Source organism: Terrapene carolina, unplaced genomic scaffold (assembly GCF_002925995.2).
Source record: "Terrapene carolina triunguis isolate 2854851 unplaced genomic scaffold, T_m_triunguis-2.0 Scaffold89, whole genome shotgun sequence".
Taxonomy (NCBI): domain Eukaryota; kingdom Metazoa; phylum Chordata; order Testudines; family Emydidae; genus Terrapene; species Terrapene triunguis.
In genome coordinates, this window is record NW_020664440.1 from 29,416,259 (window position 1) to 29,432,561 (window position 16,303).

The following is a 16,303-nucleotide window of genomic DNA, read 5'->3' on the forward strand; positions in this document are numbered from 1 at the left end:
ACCCTGGGATTTGTCCCCAGGGAGAGTTTTTTTTGTTCAAGCCCTTTGGCCGTTGTGCCCCCCCAGTCGGGCTGTGAACCCTTCCCCTCTGGGGCTGTGATGGGGGAGGGGTATGGAGAGGGGACCCCCAGGGGTATTTCCCCCACTTTTCAGTCTGCACCTAAAAGCATGATGGCTAGGATGGTCTGGAATGTTCTAAGGGGGGGGGTGTCTAGTGAGTGAGAGCAGGGGGCTGGGATCCAGGCAGGGGCAGTTGCCACCCCACAGATTTTCATAGGTCTACATGCTCCATTATACCATTCCCCCCCACCACACACACCGATGCAGGATAGAATAGTCACGTATAAGGCTCTATATCCTGACACAGCTTTGCCCTCCCCTCACCCCTGAAGTTGTCTGAAATGTCCCTCCTGAATTCTATCTCTGCTCTGGGCCGGGGGGCGGGTGTCTAGTGGGTTAGTGCAGGGGGCAGTTAGGACTTCTGGGTTCTATCCCCAGCTCTGGGGGGCAGGGTGTCTAGTGGGTTAGAGTGGGGGCGGGGCCTGGGAGTCAGGCCTGAGTTCTCTTCCCACCTTTCCCACTGATTTGCTCCGAGCCCCTGCTCCATCTCTTCACCCTCTCTTTCCTCGCGTGGCAGTCGGGGTCCTGGTGACCCACCTGCCTTCCCATCAGATGGCTCTTCCTTAGCCCTAGCGTGAAATCATTGTGTTGGGTCTCAGCTCAGTCCAAAGCATTGCCGGAGGAGTCTGGGGCCTCTGCGCCGACCTTCCCCTGTGGACACTAATTACCGGACTGGCCTGACTCTGGGTTGAAGCCCTTTTGTGACATTCACACCAGTCAGGAAGCTCCTTGGCTTTTGTCCCCATGCAGAGTGACACACAACCCTTGGACCAGTACCAGTCACATTTTCCCCCATGCTCATGCCCTCTCCTGCCTGGCTGACCCCAATGCACAATGCTAGTGGGCACTGTCCCCTCAGTCAGTGCTGGCCCCAGTGCCCCTGTGCGATGCTAGGGGGCGCTGTGCTGCAAGGACCAGTGGCGGCTCAGTAGGGGGCTCTCTCCCATAGCTGTCAGTGCTGGCCCCAGGGCCCCAACCAGCACTCGGGCCCTGTGCTGCAGGGGGTAGGCTCAGTAGTAGGCACTCTCTCCTCTTAATCTCTCTGTAGTTTTATTTGATACTTGAATCTTCACTTCCTATCTTAAACTGTTGTGTGCTGCTGTTAAACTGCTCCCCACCCTAGACGCTGCTGCATCGCAGTGCTGGGGGGGGGGACGTCCCTGTATAAACAGCCCCTGTGTCCCGCCCCAGAGACAGCCGCGTCTTAGGTGCTAAGTGAGATGACAGCTGTTTTTCCAACCTAGGTATCTCTTTTCTGGAGGTGTTGGGAGCCTGGTAGGTTGAAGAGAAATTGGAGTCTTTGCAGCACCCAGCACAACAGGGCCCTGATCTCAGTCGGGGTCTGTGCAGCGCCTGGCACAACAGGGTCCTGATCTCAGTCAGGGTCTGTGCAGCGCCTGGGACAATGGGCTCCTGATCTCAGTCAGGGTCTGGGCAGCGCCTGGCACAATGGGCTCCTGATCTCAGTCAGGGTCTGGGCAGCGCCTGGCACAATGGAGGCCCTGATCTCAGTCAGGCCCTTTAGGTGCTACCATAACGTTAATAACAACATCCAGCAGCAGAGCGTAAATCATTGTAATTTAAGATCTGTAAACCCTGGCCCACAGCACGGAAAGAGAAATTCCTCCTGCAATGTTGGGCTAATGAATCTGCGAGGAATGAGGAAGAGCCACATACATATTTATTCCCCTCCCCGCTCGTGTATTTCCCCCTCTTCCACCCGGCTCTGCTCAGCTAATGAAGGGCCCTTATTATGCTCCTATAATTCCTCCCTAATTTGATATTTTAGTGTTTCTATAAAAAGCCTCCAGTTTGCTGCAGATTTCCCACTAACTCTCTCTCCCCTCCCCCACCATGGCTCCCACCATCCCAGGATCAGCATGATCTTGGAGAGCCCCCTTTCCTTACTCTCCAGCCCCCCACGCCCCACTTTGTACAGCTCATACTGCAGGGAGCCACTAAATTAAACCATCCTGGAGCTCTCTGCTCCTGAGATTTGTGTGTGACCTTATAATCTACAACTGGTAGGTCACCCCAGTGGGAGATTATAGCTGCTCATGTGCCTCCCTGCTGCCCTCTGCTGGTCCAAGCCGAACTACTGATGTGTGTGTGTCATAGTCCCTATACTGCCGATAGGGATTCTCCTTCAGCCCTGGCCGGCATAAGGTTTGAAGGGCTCCGCTTTTGCAAGCAGGAGCTGGGTTCTCCAGAGTTGGAGCAATGAATATAAAAAATCAACATGGAGGTTGGAACCCCACAGCCACAGGGCACAAATTTTGTGTAGTTACCTGCACTAGAGCAAAACGGGGTCTGTGCAGCACCTGGCGCAACAGGGCCCCGGTCTCAGTCGGGGTCTGTGCAGCGCCTGGCACAGGGGGCACCCTGATCTCGGTCAGGGTCTGTGCAGCACCCAGCACGCTGGAGCCCTGATCTTGATCAGGGTCTGTGCAGCACTCAGTGCATTGCAGCCCAATGTGTGTGTATATCTAGCTCACTGTTACCCATGGGTCTCCAGTGGATTTTCTCCTCTCCCACAGTCCAGGACCAGGGCAGCTCCAAGATTCCAAACCGAGGCCCCGGGGTGTGACTGGGGAGGGGACACTTGGACAGCACTGCCTGCAAATACAGCTTCGGCCCATTGAAATCTGCAGTGCCATCCACGTTGTGTGCCACCTGTGATGCATGCTCATATCACTGCGTCCTGCATGCCATCTGCAGTGCATGGCACTCTTGCTGCATACCTCCCTCATGCATGCTTAGCTCTGTGCATGGCACATGCTAATCTCAGCACATGCCACCTTCAACGTGTGTCAGTCCCTCTGCATGCCATGCTCCAGGCACATCTACACACTGTGTCTCAGGGCCACATCCACCTACCCCCCATGACAGGCAGCAGCTCAGTGGAGTTTATATGCAGGCTCTGCCTGTGGGTTTGGAAGGGTCTTTGGCAAGCAACAGCCCCCTCCCTCCCAGCCCTTGGGTCTCAGGTGGTGCCGCAGGTAGCAGGCACCTGGGTCCAGCCATTCCAGCTAGCGGCTGGCAAAATTGATCAGTGGCAGGAAAAGCCTCTCGAGGCCGTTGCTTGGCAACGGAAACGCCTGATGCCAAGGAAGAGACAGGGGAAGGCGGGTGTTTTCCTTGAACAGCCGGAGCACAGCGATGGGGTTTGGAGGGATCGCAGCGGTGGCCTGGAATACCAATGCAAGCAGCAGCAACACGCTGGCCAGGTCCCTGGGGTGCCTGCCTGGGCTGGCACCATGTGTATCCCAGAGAAGTTCTCACCCCACGCCTATCACCGTGGCATCTGAGCCCCTCCTGGTGGTGCATTAAATGACGTGACTAACATCTGTCATGTGTATGTTTGGGGGGGTGTCATCTGGGGGTCCCCTTGTACTGGGAATCTGGGATCGGGGTCCTGGGATGGGGTGTCATCTGGAGCAGGGGGCCCCCTTGAACTGGGTAACTGGGGTCAAGGGTCCTAGGGTGTCAGCTGGGGCCAGGGTCCCCTTGTACTGAGGATCCAGGGTCAGTGGTTCTGGGATGTTGTCTGGGTCCGGGTGTCCCATTGTACTGGGGATATGAGGTCCCTGGGGAGTCATCCGGGTCAGGGGGTCCTGTTGCTCTGGGGATATGGGAGCTTGTGACTGTGTGAGAGCCCTGGGGGTACATGGGATGGGGGTGCGCGTGTTTCCTTGGGGACCAAGCAGCAGCAGGGATGAGGGCAGTGAGGCTCAGACCTGGGCACAGCTGGGCTGTCCCTGCCCTGGCCCCAGCCCTGGCCAGCATCAAGCAGAGCCCCCAGCCACTGGCATCTCAATTATTAAGGTGGGTGAAGGAGCAGCTGGCATGTGACTTTGGAGGCTCTTGCAGAAGGGTGACTCCAGGACTAGCAGAGTGGGGGGAGGAGGGACCTGGCTCCCAGCTCTGCGAGGGTAGTGGGGTCTAGTGGTTAGAGCAGAGAGGGTGAGGGCCAGGACTCCTGGGTTCCATTCCCAGCACTGGGCAGGAAGTGATGATGTTTCACACCCATTTTGGATTAGTGCAAATGAGGGTACATGGTTCAGGGCGTGTCAGTACAGCTCCACCCCTTTTACACACTCATAGGACATAGGGCTGGAGGGCCTGCTGGGCCAGACATTGCTGTCCCTGCTGTTGTAGGCAGCCCATTGTACTATCAGGCTGCCTGGTAACAGCGGGAACTGTATCCCTTAGCGCCAGGGATATTTCCTGTCCTGGGGCACTGCGGAGTGAAGGCACCAGCCTCTCTCTCCTCTAGCTCCTCCTCATGCACAGACCCAGGCTGGTGCTGGGAAGTTGCAGTTATGACCCGATGCACAGAGACCCCTCACCCAGCGCTGGGATGCAGCCACCTCTGGGGTGGGGCACAGGAGCTGCTTATACAGGGATCCCTCACCCAGCGCTGGGATGCAATTCCCTCTGGAATGGGGCACGGGATTGTTTCTGCTGCTCGCTCCTACACCACAGATTAATGCAGAGTCCTCCCTCCCTGCCTGCTACCAAATTCTTATGAGCTGGGCTGACATCTCTGCAACCTGGCACTGCAATTCCAGCCAATCCCTAAAAATACCCGGGTGTCTGTGCCACTGTCTCTTTGAATCACCCACTGCCTCTAGTTTTCTTACATTAATAATGGGGGATAATTTGTAGCCAGCTGTCGGTACTTCAGTTGCAGCGGGAGGGGATGGGAAGAATAAGGTGGCGGGAGGAATGAATCTTCTGGGCAGAGCAAATGAGATGCTATTGTACTGGCAAGGACCAGAGGTTGCAAATTATTAGTTTGTGTTACAGTCACACCTGCCAGAGAACAGGGCCCCATTGTGCCAGGCGCTGCACAGACCCCGACTGAGATCAGGGCCCCCATTGTGCCAGGCGCTACACAGACCCCGACTGAGATCAGTGACCCCATTGTGCCAGGTGCTGCCCAAACCCCGACGGATATCAGGGCCCCATTGTGCCAGGCGCTGCACACACCCCGACTGGGATCAGGCCCCCATTGTGCCAGGCGCTGCACAGACCCCGACTGAGATCAGGGCCCCATTGTGCCAGGCGCTGCACAGACCCTGACTGAGATCAGGGCCCCATTGTGCCAGGCGCTGCACAGACCCCGACCGAGATCAGTGCCCCCATTGTGCCAGGCGCTGCACAGACCCTGACTGAGATCAGGGCCCCCATTGTGCCAGGCGCTGCACAGACCCCGACCAGACTGGGAATAGCACCCAGGAGTCCTGTCTCCTAGTCCTTAATCAACCCTTTCTTGAATCCTTGTGAGCCTGACTTGCCATTTGTCTGCACTGTGAGCCCAGTTCCCCATTGCCCTGCCCCTCGTGCAGCCATTCACACTAGTGCAAAGTAGCTGTGCAAGCCCCACTGCTCTGATTGCTTCACACCTGCATAGAACTGGTGCAAATGGCCACCGGGCCAAAGGAATCACCCCCACAGCATGAAAGTCAATCAAGGGACTGAACTGGGACTCAGGACTCCTGGGTGGTGTTTGCAGCTCTGCTGTGACCAGCTGTGTGACTAGGAACAGTCCCTTCCCCTCTCACCCTGTGTCTGTTCAGCCTGTGAGGAGCTCTGTGTGTGGCGCCCGGCCCGATGGGGGCCCTGATCTCCATCAGGTCTGTGCAATGTGCGACTGGTCCTCGTCCCTGGAACGTGTCCCCCGCCCCACTCACTGGCCCCACCCTGTAGCAGATCTGAAGGCAGGGTCTGCCTCGGGGCAGGAAGGGTCCAGACAGTGTGGGATGCCCATCCCAGCTCACATGGCAGCACCCCCTGCTCACTGCACCTCTGCTGCTCCCAGCTCCTGAAACCCGGCCAGATCATTTGGCTCAGCTCTGCCTCTGAACGCCAGCCAGCTCAGCTGCGGCTGTGTTAATTAACAAAGGGGGAGAGGAATGAGGGGAGGAGGACTGGTAGCAGGACTCTAGGGTCCCTTAAGAGCCTGGGGGCCGGGCTTTGCCCAGCGCTGGCACAGAGACACCCCCATGGTGGAACGCAGGCTGGGGAGGGGATCAGGGTGCTGGCAAGATGGTCAGGGCATCCGCCCTGCCCAGGCCTCTCCACTCCCCTTGGTCTCAGTGCTTTGGGATCCCTGCGGGCATTCTCTCTTCATTAGCTCTTCACATTAACACGGCAAATTCAACAGCAGCTTGCTGGGCTTTGTGGCACCAGAATTAATTACTCCCCGAGCAGGAGACTGTCAGCAAACGGAAAGGGAGAGAGCATCTTTCTCCGTGCTCTGAGCTGTGTTTACAGCGACTCCTCACCCAGCTCCGAAATGCAGTTGCCTCTAGGGCAGGGCATGGGGCTGTTTATATAGGGATCCCTTGCCTGGTGCTGTGATGCAGCCACCTCTGGGGCAGGATGGGGAGCTGTTTATACTGTCCAGGAACTGTGGAGAATGGTACACCTTGCATCAATGCAGAGCCTGTTCTATCCCCATACGCATCTATCTATCTATCTATCTATTCCCATATGCATCTATCTATCTATCTATCTATCTATCTATCTATCCATCTATCTCCGTACACTCTATCTATTTATCTATCTATCTATCTATCTATCTCCATACACTCTATCTATCTATCTATCTCCATACAATCTATCTATCTATCTATCTATCTATCTATCTATCTATCTATCTATCTATCTCCATACACTCTATCTATCTCCATAAACTCTATCTATCTATCTATCTATCTATCTATCTATCTCCATACACTCTATCTATCTCCATACACTCTATCTATCTGTCTATCTATCTATCTCCATACAATCTATCTATCTATCTATCTATCTATCTCCATACAATCTATCTATCTATCTATCTATCTCCATACACTCTATCTATCTGTCTATCTATCTCCATACAATCTATCTATCTATCTATCTATCTATCTATCTATCTATCTATCTCCATACACTCTATCTATCTTCATACACTCTATCTATCTATCTGTCTATCTATCCATCTATCTCCGTACACTCTATCTATCTATTTATCTATCTATCTATCTATCTCCATACACTCTATCTATCTATCTCCATACAATCTATCTATCTATCTATCTATCTATCTATCTCCATACAATCTATCTATCTATCTATCTATATCCATACACGCTATCTATCTATCTATCTATCTATCTATCTATCTATCTATCTCCATATGCATCTATCTATCTATCTATCTATCTGTCTGTCTATCTATCCATCTATCTCCATACACTCTATCTATCTGTCTATCTATCTATCTATCTATCTCCATACAATCTATCTATCTATCTATCTATCTATCTATCTATCTATGTATCTCCATACACGCCATCTATCTATCTATCTATCTCTCTATCTCCATACACTCTATCTCTCTATCTCTCTATCTCCATACATGCCATCTATCTACCTATCTATCTATCTATCTATCCCTAGATTCCCATACACACACATATTCCCACTCCACACACACACACACACACCTCTAACCTTTACACACACACTCTCCTGTGCCTGCCGGCTCACACTTACACACATTCTGCCCTGTCCCCAAAATTGATCGGTTCCTAATCCCCCCACCTCCATTTCTAGCCGCTGTCCAGTCCCAGGAGACTGGCATGGGTGTGGTTTGCTGAGCACTGTTCAAACCCATCAGTCTGGCCCAGCCAGCCCACGCAGCACTGGGACCATCTGACAGCCCTGCTCAGTTCACAGGTGGATTTGGCAAGAAGGGAGAGTTGAAAGCCACCTTTTCCTGCAATCTCAGCTGATCTTTTTTTTTTCACTGTGAAGCGCAGCCCGCAATAATAGTTCATTTCAAACAAGGCATTCACACACACACCCCAGAGGAGTGGGTTTGATCGAGGAACAGCAGCTTCCAAGACATGAGAACACTCTCAGATTCTCACTGAGGTGACTTGGGGTCACCCCTGAAATACCAGATTATTCCTCTGTCCTTTTATCCCAACTCAGCCGCCGCATTTCACCACATTATTTGCTTCTGGATTGGGGCACAGTGTCTGTTTATACAGGGAACCCTCACCCAGTGCTGAGAGTGACCACCTCTGGGGAGCGGTGTGGGGACTATTTATACAGAGATCCCTTGCCTGGTGCTGAGATGCAGCCACCTCTGGGGTGGGGAGTCGTTTAACAGGGTTATATAACAATTTAAGAAAGGCAGTGAAGAATCCAGTATCAGTTGTGCCAGGGACTACACAGGCCCTGGCCAAGATTAGGGTCCCCATTGTGCCAGGCGTAGCACAGACACATACTAAGGGACAATCCTGCTGATTTAGAGGAAAGAGCACCCCCTACTGAGCCCCCCACCCTGCTCCCTGCAGCATATCACCCCCTAGTGCTGCACTGGGGAACTGGGATCAGCACTGACTTGGGGGGAGAGCACCCCTTACTGAGTCACTCTGAACACTTCACCTACCCCTGAACATTCCCAAAATGCTGCTGCTCCTCCAAACAGCTTCTCACTGCCGGGGAGGAAAGGGGGGCAGGTAAAACCTCCAGGCCAGGAATATAACCAGGGGATTCAATTGCTCCACCATAGGAAGCCTGATACAGACAGGGGACCTGCCCGTAGCAGCCCTCCCCTGCCCGGGTTCAGAGAGTTCTACACAGGGGGGTCTCCATGCATCCAAGCATGGCGGGGATGGGGAAAGACTGACAGCCTCCATTCATTTCTAGTGCCGGGTTTGGGGTGACGGGGGAGCTGATAGATTAAATGTTGGTGGGCAGATTGGCTCTTGCTGGCATTAGGGGCAGACCCAGCTGAGAGATGGGCTCTCTGGATGTCTGACAGAGGGGTTAGGGTGATGGCACCCAGGACAGCCGGCCCATTCTCCGTCAGTAACCTGGGTCAGTGTCAGTCAGTCGCTGGTACTGCCCAAGATGGTGAGAATATGGAGAACCCCACCACACTCAGTTCTGCTCACACGGGTGGGAATCAGGTGTCACTCCATCTGGTTTGATTGTGCTCAGACTGGTGTAAATCAGGAGGCACTCTGGAGAAGGAAGTGCAGTTACACCCTAGGTAGATGAGTGGAGAACAGGAACCCTACATTAGCGAAAGGGGTCAGAAAAGTGAAGAGAAACTCTAATGGATGAGTTTTGGTAGAATATGTATAAACAGCCCCCGCGCCCTGCCCCAGATGTGGCTGCATCTCAGTGTGGGGCCAGGGATCTCTGTGTAAACAGCTCCCACTCCAGAGGCAGCTGCTTGTCAGCACAGGACAAGGCATCCCTATATAAACAGCCCCCTGACCCCACCCCACCGCATCTCAGCTCCAGACTTGTTATCGTTGAGCAGTCTGTAAAGCTCATCAGAGCCCAGGCCTCGTTAGAGGGGATCAGTCAAAGCTAGCCTCTCCCTTGCTGGGGTTGGAAACCGATACATTTCCGCTTCTCATTCATGCCCTGGCAATTTGCTGATGGTTTAGCACCTGTTACCGGGGAGTTACCTTGGCAACGGGAGCATCGCATCAGACTCCTGTCACCTTGGAAACACCCCCTCTCACATTGAAAGCCTGTCTGGCTCCTGTAGTCAAGCCCGGAGCCCCACAGTGCCATGGCTATAGCCAGGAGACCCAGAGAATGTCTGCAACAGCTGGGGCAGGGCAGTGGGGTCTAGCGCCTAGAGCAGGGGGGTGCTAGGGTTCTATCCTGAGCTCTGGGAGGGGAGCAGGATCTAATAGATTACAACAGGAGGTGCTGGGAGTCAGAACGCCTGGGTTCTGTCCCCAGCCACCTCCCGCTCTCTGTGCCTCCATTTCCCCATCTGTCAGTGGGGAAAACCACTGACCTGCCTCCTTTGATTGGCATCTGTGCGACCCCCAGTGGAGGGGACCAGGGGCCATGGAAAGATTGTCATGGGGCAGTTATCACAGCCAGGCCCATGTGTACTTCCCCTGCCTTGGAAGGGGAAAGGGCTCCCTGCAAAGGATAATTGTCCTGAGTGCCCTGGAGCGGCAAAGGGGCATCTTTCCTCACTGCCAGCCCCGTCCTCTCCATCTTTATAGGAACGGGTAAACAGAGAACTCCTGTAATGCAAAGTGGCCCTAGAGCAGACATCAGCCAAACACTAAGTGCCCATGATTAATTGGTTCGTGTTTGTAAAGCATCTTGGAAATCTAAAGCACTCTGTGGTCTTGACCCCCCACCACACCGCAAGCCAGGCAGAGAACCCAGGCGTCCTGGCTCTCAGCCCCCCACTACCCACCCCAGGAATAGAACCCAGGAGTCTCAACTCCCAGGCTACTCTGCTGTCTAACCCACCAGACCCCCCCACTCCTCTCCCAGGCCCGGGAGAGAACCCAGGAGTCCTGACTCCAACCCCCTGCTCTAACCCGCTAGAGCGAGACCCCCCACTCCTCTCCTCGAGCTGGGGAGAGAACCCAGGAGTCCTGACTCCTGTCCCCTCTCTCTGTTTCATTGGCTTTAAGACCTTCCCCCATGCGTACAAGGGGCCTGCCACAGCCATGTGCTCAGAAATCTCCATGCCATGCCTAGGGCTGTGTGTGATAACGTCTCTCTAGCCAGTGTCCTTTTAATAACTTGGGATCTCTCTGTCTCTTTGCAGCTAACAGCTCCCTGCTTGGAGGTGGTGGTGGTGAGTGTGAAATTTAAACCTTTGTGCTGGAGTTTTTTTGTTGGGAGGAACAAAAAAATCAATATTGAATTTCTTTGAATTACTGACACGTGTTGAAGTGTGAAGGGAGAGAGATTGAGAGCGCCCGTCTCTGGCGCTGCACTGAGACCTCGGGTTCCTGGGTTCAATTCCTGACCGTGGACAAGTCCCTGCCCCACTCTGTGCCTCAGTTTCCCCTCCTGCTTTTGTCTGTTTACATAACAAGCTCTTTGGGGCAGGGACTGCCTCTGGCTGTGGGCTGCTCTGCACACAGTCTGTGTCCTGGTAGAACTCCGTCGGGTGTGAGGGGCAGGTTCTTTAGCGATCTAGTTATAGCGGCACGAGATTGGATGCAGTTATACAGGTATAAAGGTGCCTTAAACAGCCGTGTTGCCTAGTGGTTAGAGCCCTGGAGACACTGACCTCCCTGCAGGGCCGCCGAGAGCGGGTTCGGGCCCCGGTGAAAAAAAAATTTTGGGCCCCCCCAGCAAGGGCGGACCGGCTAAACAGGGCCGACGAGAGGGGGGGGGAAGCCGGGGCCGGAATTTTTTCGGGCCCCCCAGCAAGGGCGGATCGGCTAAACAGGGCCGACGAGGGGGGGGAAGCTGGGCCCTGGGCCCCCTTCCGGACCGCTGGGCCCGGGTAATTTGTACCGGCTTCCCCCCCTCTCGTCGGCCCTGCCTCCCTGGGTAAAGCACTGGGAGATCTGCTGATGAAAGCGCCATAGAAGAGCTAGGGATTGTTGTTATACTAGCACAGCTTGCTCCCCTTCCCTTTCCTTATGAGCATAGCTAGATTGGGATAAAGCACATTTGTCCCGGTCTAACCACGTCCACACTAGGGGGACCCCTCACACTGCTTTAACTAGACTGGCAGAGTTAAAGCCACGCTTAAGTGTCTGTGCAGCGCCCAGCACAATGGGGGCCCTGGCCTAGGGTGTGTATGGGGTGGTTGGAGGGATGGATTCCCATTCTAAACTTCACCATTCATAGCCGCTGAAGGCAGGACAAGCCGTAATGGGCTTGATCTGCAGCAAGGGAGAGTTAGGTCAGATGTAAGGCAGAACTTTCGGACTCTAAGGGTAGCGCAGCTCTGGAATGGCCTTCCAGGAGAAGTTGGATTCCCCGTCACGGGAGGGTTTCAAGAACAGGCTGGACAAACACCTTTCAGGGACGGTGGAGGTTTATTGGCCCTGCCTCAGCACAGGGGGCCAGACTAGCTGACCTCTCCAGGTCCCTTCCAGCCCTACATTGCTCTGATCACATAAAAGTGGCTTAAAGAAAGAAGACCTGCTTAGCAGGTCATCCCCTCACCCCCCCCACACACAGTGCAACCTGCCCAGACCCAGGGCTCCCTCAAGGTTTCTCTAGTCCACGGTCAGACTTGGCTTTGACATGGTGCCCGCAGAGTCCCTCTCTGCCAGGACATGAGTGAGAACGGGGTTCTGCTTGGGCAGAGATGGCTTAGCCATTCACGCCTGCCTGCACAGCAGCCAGAGTCCGCATGGAGGGGACTAGGGTCGGTTACGGACATATGTGCGCGCACACACGCACACACACACACACACACACAGAGCCTGTCTGTCCCTCTTCCACGCATAGTGTGTTACATGCCCTGTCACTTCACTTGATTTTCAGAGGGATCCTTCACCCGGTGCTGAGATGCAGCTGCCTCTAGGGAGGGAACACGGGGGCTGCTTAACAGTACAGAGCAACACTACACAACAGCTTAGTGCAGGAAGAGAATAGCGTTGTATCCAACTGAATGTGGTGGTGGGAATTTAAGGTGGGAGACTTGAATGTGACTCCAGGACTAACACTAGCTTTGCGAGTGCTCTCTCTGAGCCCCCCACCCCCTTTCCTGCAGCACAGCACCCCCTAGTGGGGGGCCTGAGGGCAGCGCTAACTGAGGGTCAGTGCTCGCTTCTGAGCCCCCAGCCCTGCTCGCTCCAGCACACTGCACCCTAGCACCACACTGGGCCGCTGGGATCAGCACTGCCCATGAGGAGAGGAGTGCCCCTTCCCGACCCCCCACACCACTGGGGCATCGAGGCTAGTGCTGACCCCAAGCTTAGAGCGCCCCCACTGAGCCCTCTCCGCTCACCAGCATGACGGCCCTGGGTCACCCAGCAAGCCCTGCTTAGCAGCCGTTTCACAAAGTCACAGCCCAAGGTGGTGGTGTTGGGAGCCTGAAGCAGAGAATGGAATGAAGGGGAAATTAATGACCCAGGAAAACAAACAACCCCCGCCCAGCCCTGCCCGCTCCGGGGCCTCCTCATTGCCAGCCGTAACGGCTCCCTTATTTATCCCTGACCTCAGAGATCCCATTTTATTTCTACTTTTAAAAGGCCTGGAGTTGTCACTCGATGATAAACGGTGCCGGGTGGGATTTATCCGCCACCCCATTAACATGTGACCTCTCCCATCGCAAATACTGCTGACAGCGGGTACAGCACTCAGCCTCGCGCCATAGCAGCAGGATGGGGGGGGAAGAACCTGGCCTTTTGGATCGGCAAGGTTTGCAGAGCACAAGATCAGTAGAAGTGGGAGCTCGGCAACCTGAATGCAGCAGACCTGTGTCCGTGTGCACTGAGGGAGTGTTCTCATGTCGTGTAATGCGAGTCCAGATCACTGGTGGTAGGCATCTGTCTGTCCCCATACACCTTTATCTTTCTGTCATTCTACACATTCCTATCTATCTATCTATCTATCTGGTATAGTACCTTAGCACTGTAGCTCTGGGTATGAAACAAGTGTTAGTTTAAATTCCTAGTTGCATCCCTGCATGTCAGTGGTACCTGGCTCTCCTCTTTAATTCTGACCCTAAAATGATGTGTAGTGTTTGCTGTGTGGCTTTTATACTATTGCTGCGCCTCACCCCAGAGGTGGCTGCATTTCAATGGTGTGATCACGCTGATGAAAAACGTAAATGAGAATTAGTCCCTTTAAAGACTGTATTTCCAAGTTCATTTGAAAATAAGGCTTTATAGAAATGGAGGCTTAGCGGGGGTGGATTCAAATCCCATTTACGCAGGTGTCAGTCTGGAGTCACTCCAGATTTAAACCAGAGCACAGGAGTTTGTTGTGTTTCCTAAAGGACTTCAGCGCTGACATTAAATGTAGATAGGTTTCAGAGCGGCAGCCGTGTTAGTCTGTATCAGCAAAAAGAACAAGGAGTACTTGTGGCACCTTAGAGACCAACAAATTTATTTGAGCATAAGGGTAAAATTTTCAAAAGGACTTACATGATTTAGGAGCCTATATCTCATTTTCAAACATGACTTGTGTTGACTTTCCATGACTATTAAGGTACCCAACTCCCACGGCAGTCAATGAGAGTTAGGCACCTACATACTTTTGAGGATTTGGGTCTCAATGCCTGAGCCACTTTTGAAAATGGGACTTAGCCACTTTTGAAAATTTGACCTTAAGTGACTTGTCCAAGGAGCCTGTGGTACAGCTAGAAATAGAACTCAGATGGCCTGAGCCCCAGGCCCACCCCTCAGACTCTCCAGCCTTGCCGTTTGTTGCTCTCTTGCGTTGACTAAGCAATAGCCAGAAGTATTCAGTCTGAGGGGATTTTTAAACCCTAATCAGCAAAATAGCAAAAGAACAAATCAATTTCTATATCTCCGAAAGGATGCACGTAGATCTCCCAGTAAATGAGAAGTGACAGGGCTCTCTTAGACGCATGGCGAGATTTATGCTAGCAAGATGGGCTCTCTGACAACTCGGAAGGACTCCTGCCACTACCCAGAGCTAAATATAACTTGTATAAATTCCCCTGTCGGGACACATGTGTATCTGTGTGTGAGAGCAGTAACACCTGGCCATGCAATCAGCCTGGGTGTTAAATACAGGCCGGGATATTCAAAAAGATCCAGAGGGATTTAGGTGCTTTGACTAAAAATGTTGAGTGTCTAAGTGACTTAGGGGCCGCTGTCCTTTTTTCATAAATGACTCAGGCATGTAGAGGTAGAGCTGATGGGGAATTTTTGATAAAATGTTTTTGGCCAAATGCGCCCATTTGTTGAAACTGTTCACGGTGCAAGAAAATTGGTCAAGATTTTGATTTTCCTCCCAATTCGGGGCAGGGGAAATTTTCAGACTCTCAAAATATTCAGAGAACAGGAAAACTGTTTTCCACCAAGTTCTGCTTCAGAGCTGAATTCGTGCAATTAAGAGCCTGGACTTAAGTTTCTTTTGAAAATAGGATTTAGGCCTCTAAGACATTTAGATGCTTTGGACACTGGTATCCTTAGGCACCCAGGGGCCGGATTTACAAAGGTAGGGAGTTGTCTTAAGATGCAGACAGGCACCCAGTGCAATTTTCCCAAGCCCCTAGATACTAAGTCTTGTAATCATTGGGAGTTGGGCGCCTGCCCAGCCAAGTGATGGCAAAGCCTTTGGAAGAATCTGGTTGTGTTCGTTTGGATGCCTAAACAGGAGCTACGATCCGTGGGAAATCCAGCTTCAATTGGGGGCGTACGGCACTTGAAAATCTGGCCCTGTGCTCATTGTGTCTCAGTTTCCCCCTCTGCAAAAAGGGGATAAAAGGCTATTTGTCAATTCAGATGATTAGTTCTTTGGGGCAGGGACTCTCTCGATGTGTGTCTGTGCAGCGGGGCCTTCGTAGCGTGACCAGACAGCAAATGTGAAAAATCGGGACGGGGGTGAGGGGTATTAGGAGCCTATATAAGAAAAAGACCCAAAAATCGGGACTGTCCCTATAAAATCGGGACATCTGGTCACCCTAGGCCTTGGTCTCGGTCAGGGTCTGTGCAGCGCCTGGCACAATGGGGCCCTGATCTCGGACGGGGTCTGTGCAGCACCTGGCACAATGGGGCTCTGATCTGTGCTATCACAATACAGCTGGAGCTGGCCCCTTCCTGTCCATGCGGTGCTGAGAACACAGGAGCTGTGAGGGCTGTGTTGGAGCCCTCTCCCCATGTCATTCTGTTGTTCTGTCCATTAGTCCACTCTTGCAGGAGATTTATGGGGATTTTTTGTAAAACAGCAGAGTTCTGAGGTCCTGCATTTTAACACCAGGCTCAGATTTATGGCACTTAGTGACGGGTGAGTGCATTAGAGGAAGGGCCATGTTCCCCCCCCCCGCCTTGGCCTCTCTCTTTAATTTGATTGCAAAACAACTTTTAAGGGTGGAAAATAAAATCCAAGCAAAGGCACTTGATTGTTCTTCCCGACAAGGACATTTAGGGATGGAACACACCACGCTCGGCATTTGGGGCAAAATCCCTGTAGCGGAAATGCTCCAAGATTAGCTAGTAAATCAGCAGCACCCCATTGGAGTGACCGGGCCAGATCCACAGCAGGGGTAAATCTAGGGTGACGAGACAGCAAATGTGAAAAATTGGGACAGGGGGTGGGGGATAATAGGAGCCTATATAAGAAAAAGACCCAAAAATCAGGACTGTCCCTATAAAATCGGGACATCTGGTCACCCTTGGTAAATCAGCCATAGCTCCATTGGAGTCAGTGGGGCCAGATCCATGGGTGGTGTAAATCAGCC

At 53.0% G+C, this 16,303-nt stretch overlaps 1 protein-coding gene across 2 annotated transcripts in view; it reads left to right on the forward strand.

The window, feature by feature from the left end:
* Positions 1–16,303, forward strand: part of MACROD1 (mono-ADP ribosylhydrolase 1) — a 194,753-nt gene that overhangs the window by 134,508 nt on the left and 43,942 nt on the right. Inside the window, exon 4 of one of the 2 annotated variants that reach the window (XM_026650331.2) lies at positions 10,727–10,756. The exons of the other annotated variant lie outside the window; for it this stretch is intronic. Within the exon in view, the coding sequence (XP_026506116.1) occupies positions 10,727–10,756 (30 nt within the window). The remainder of the gene's footprint in view (positions 1–10,726; positions 10,757–16,303) is intronic. 2 annotated transcript variants of the gene reach the window in all.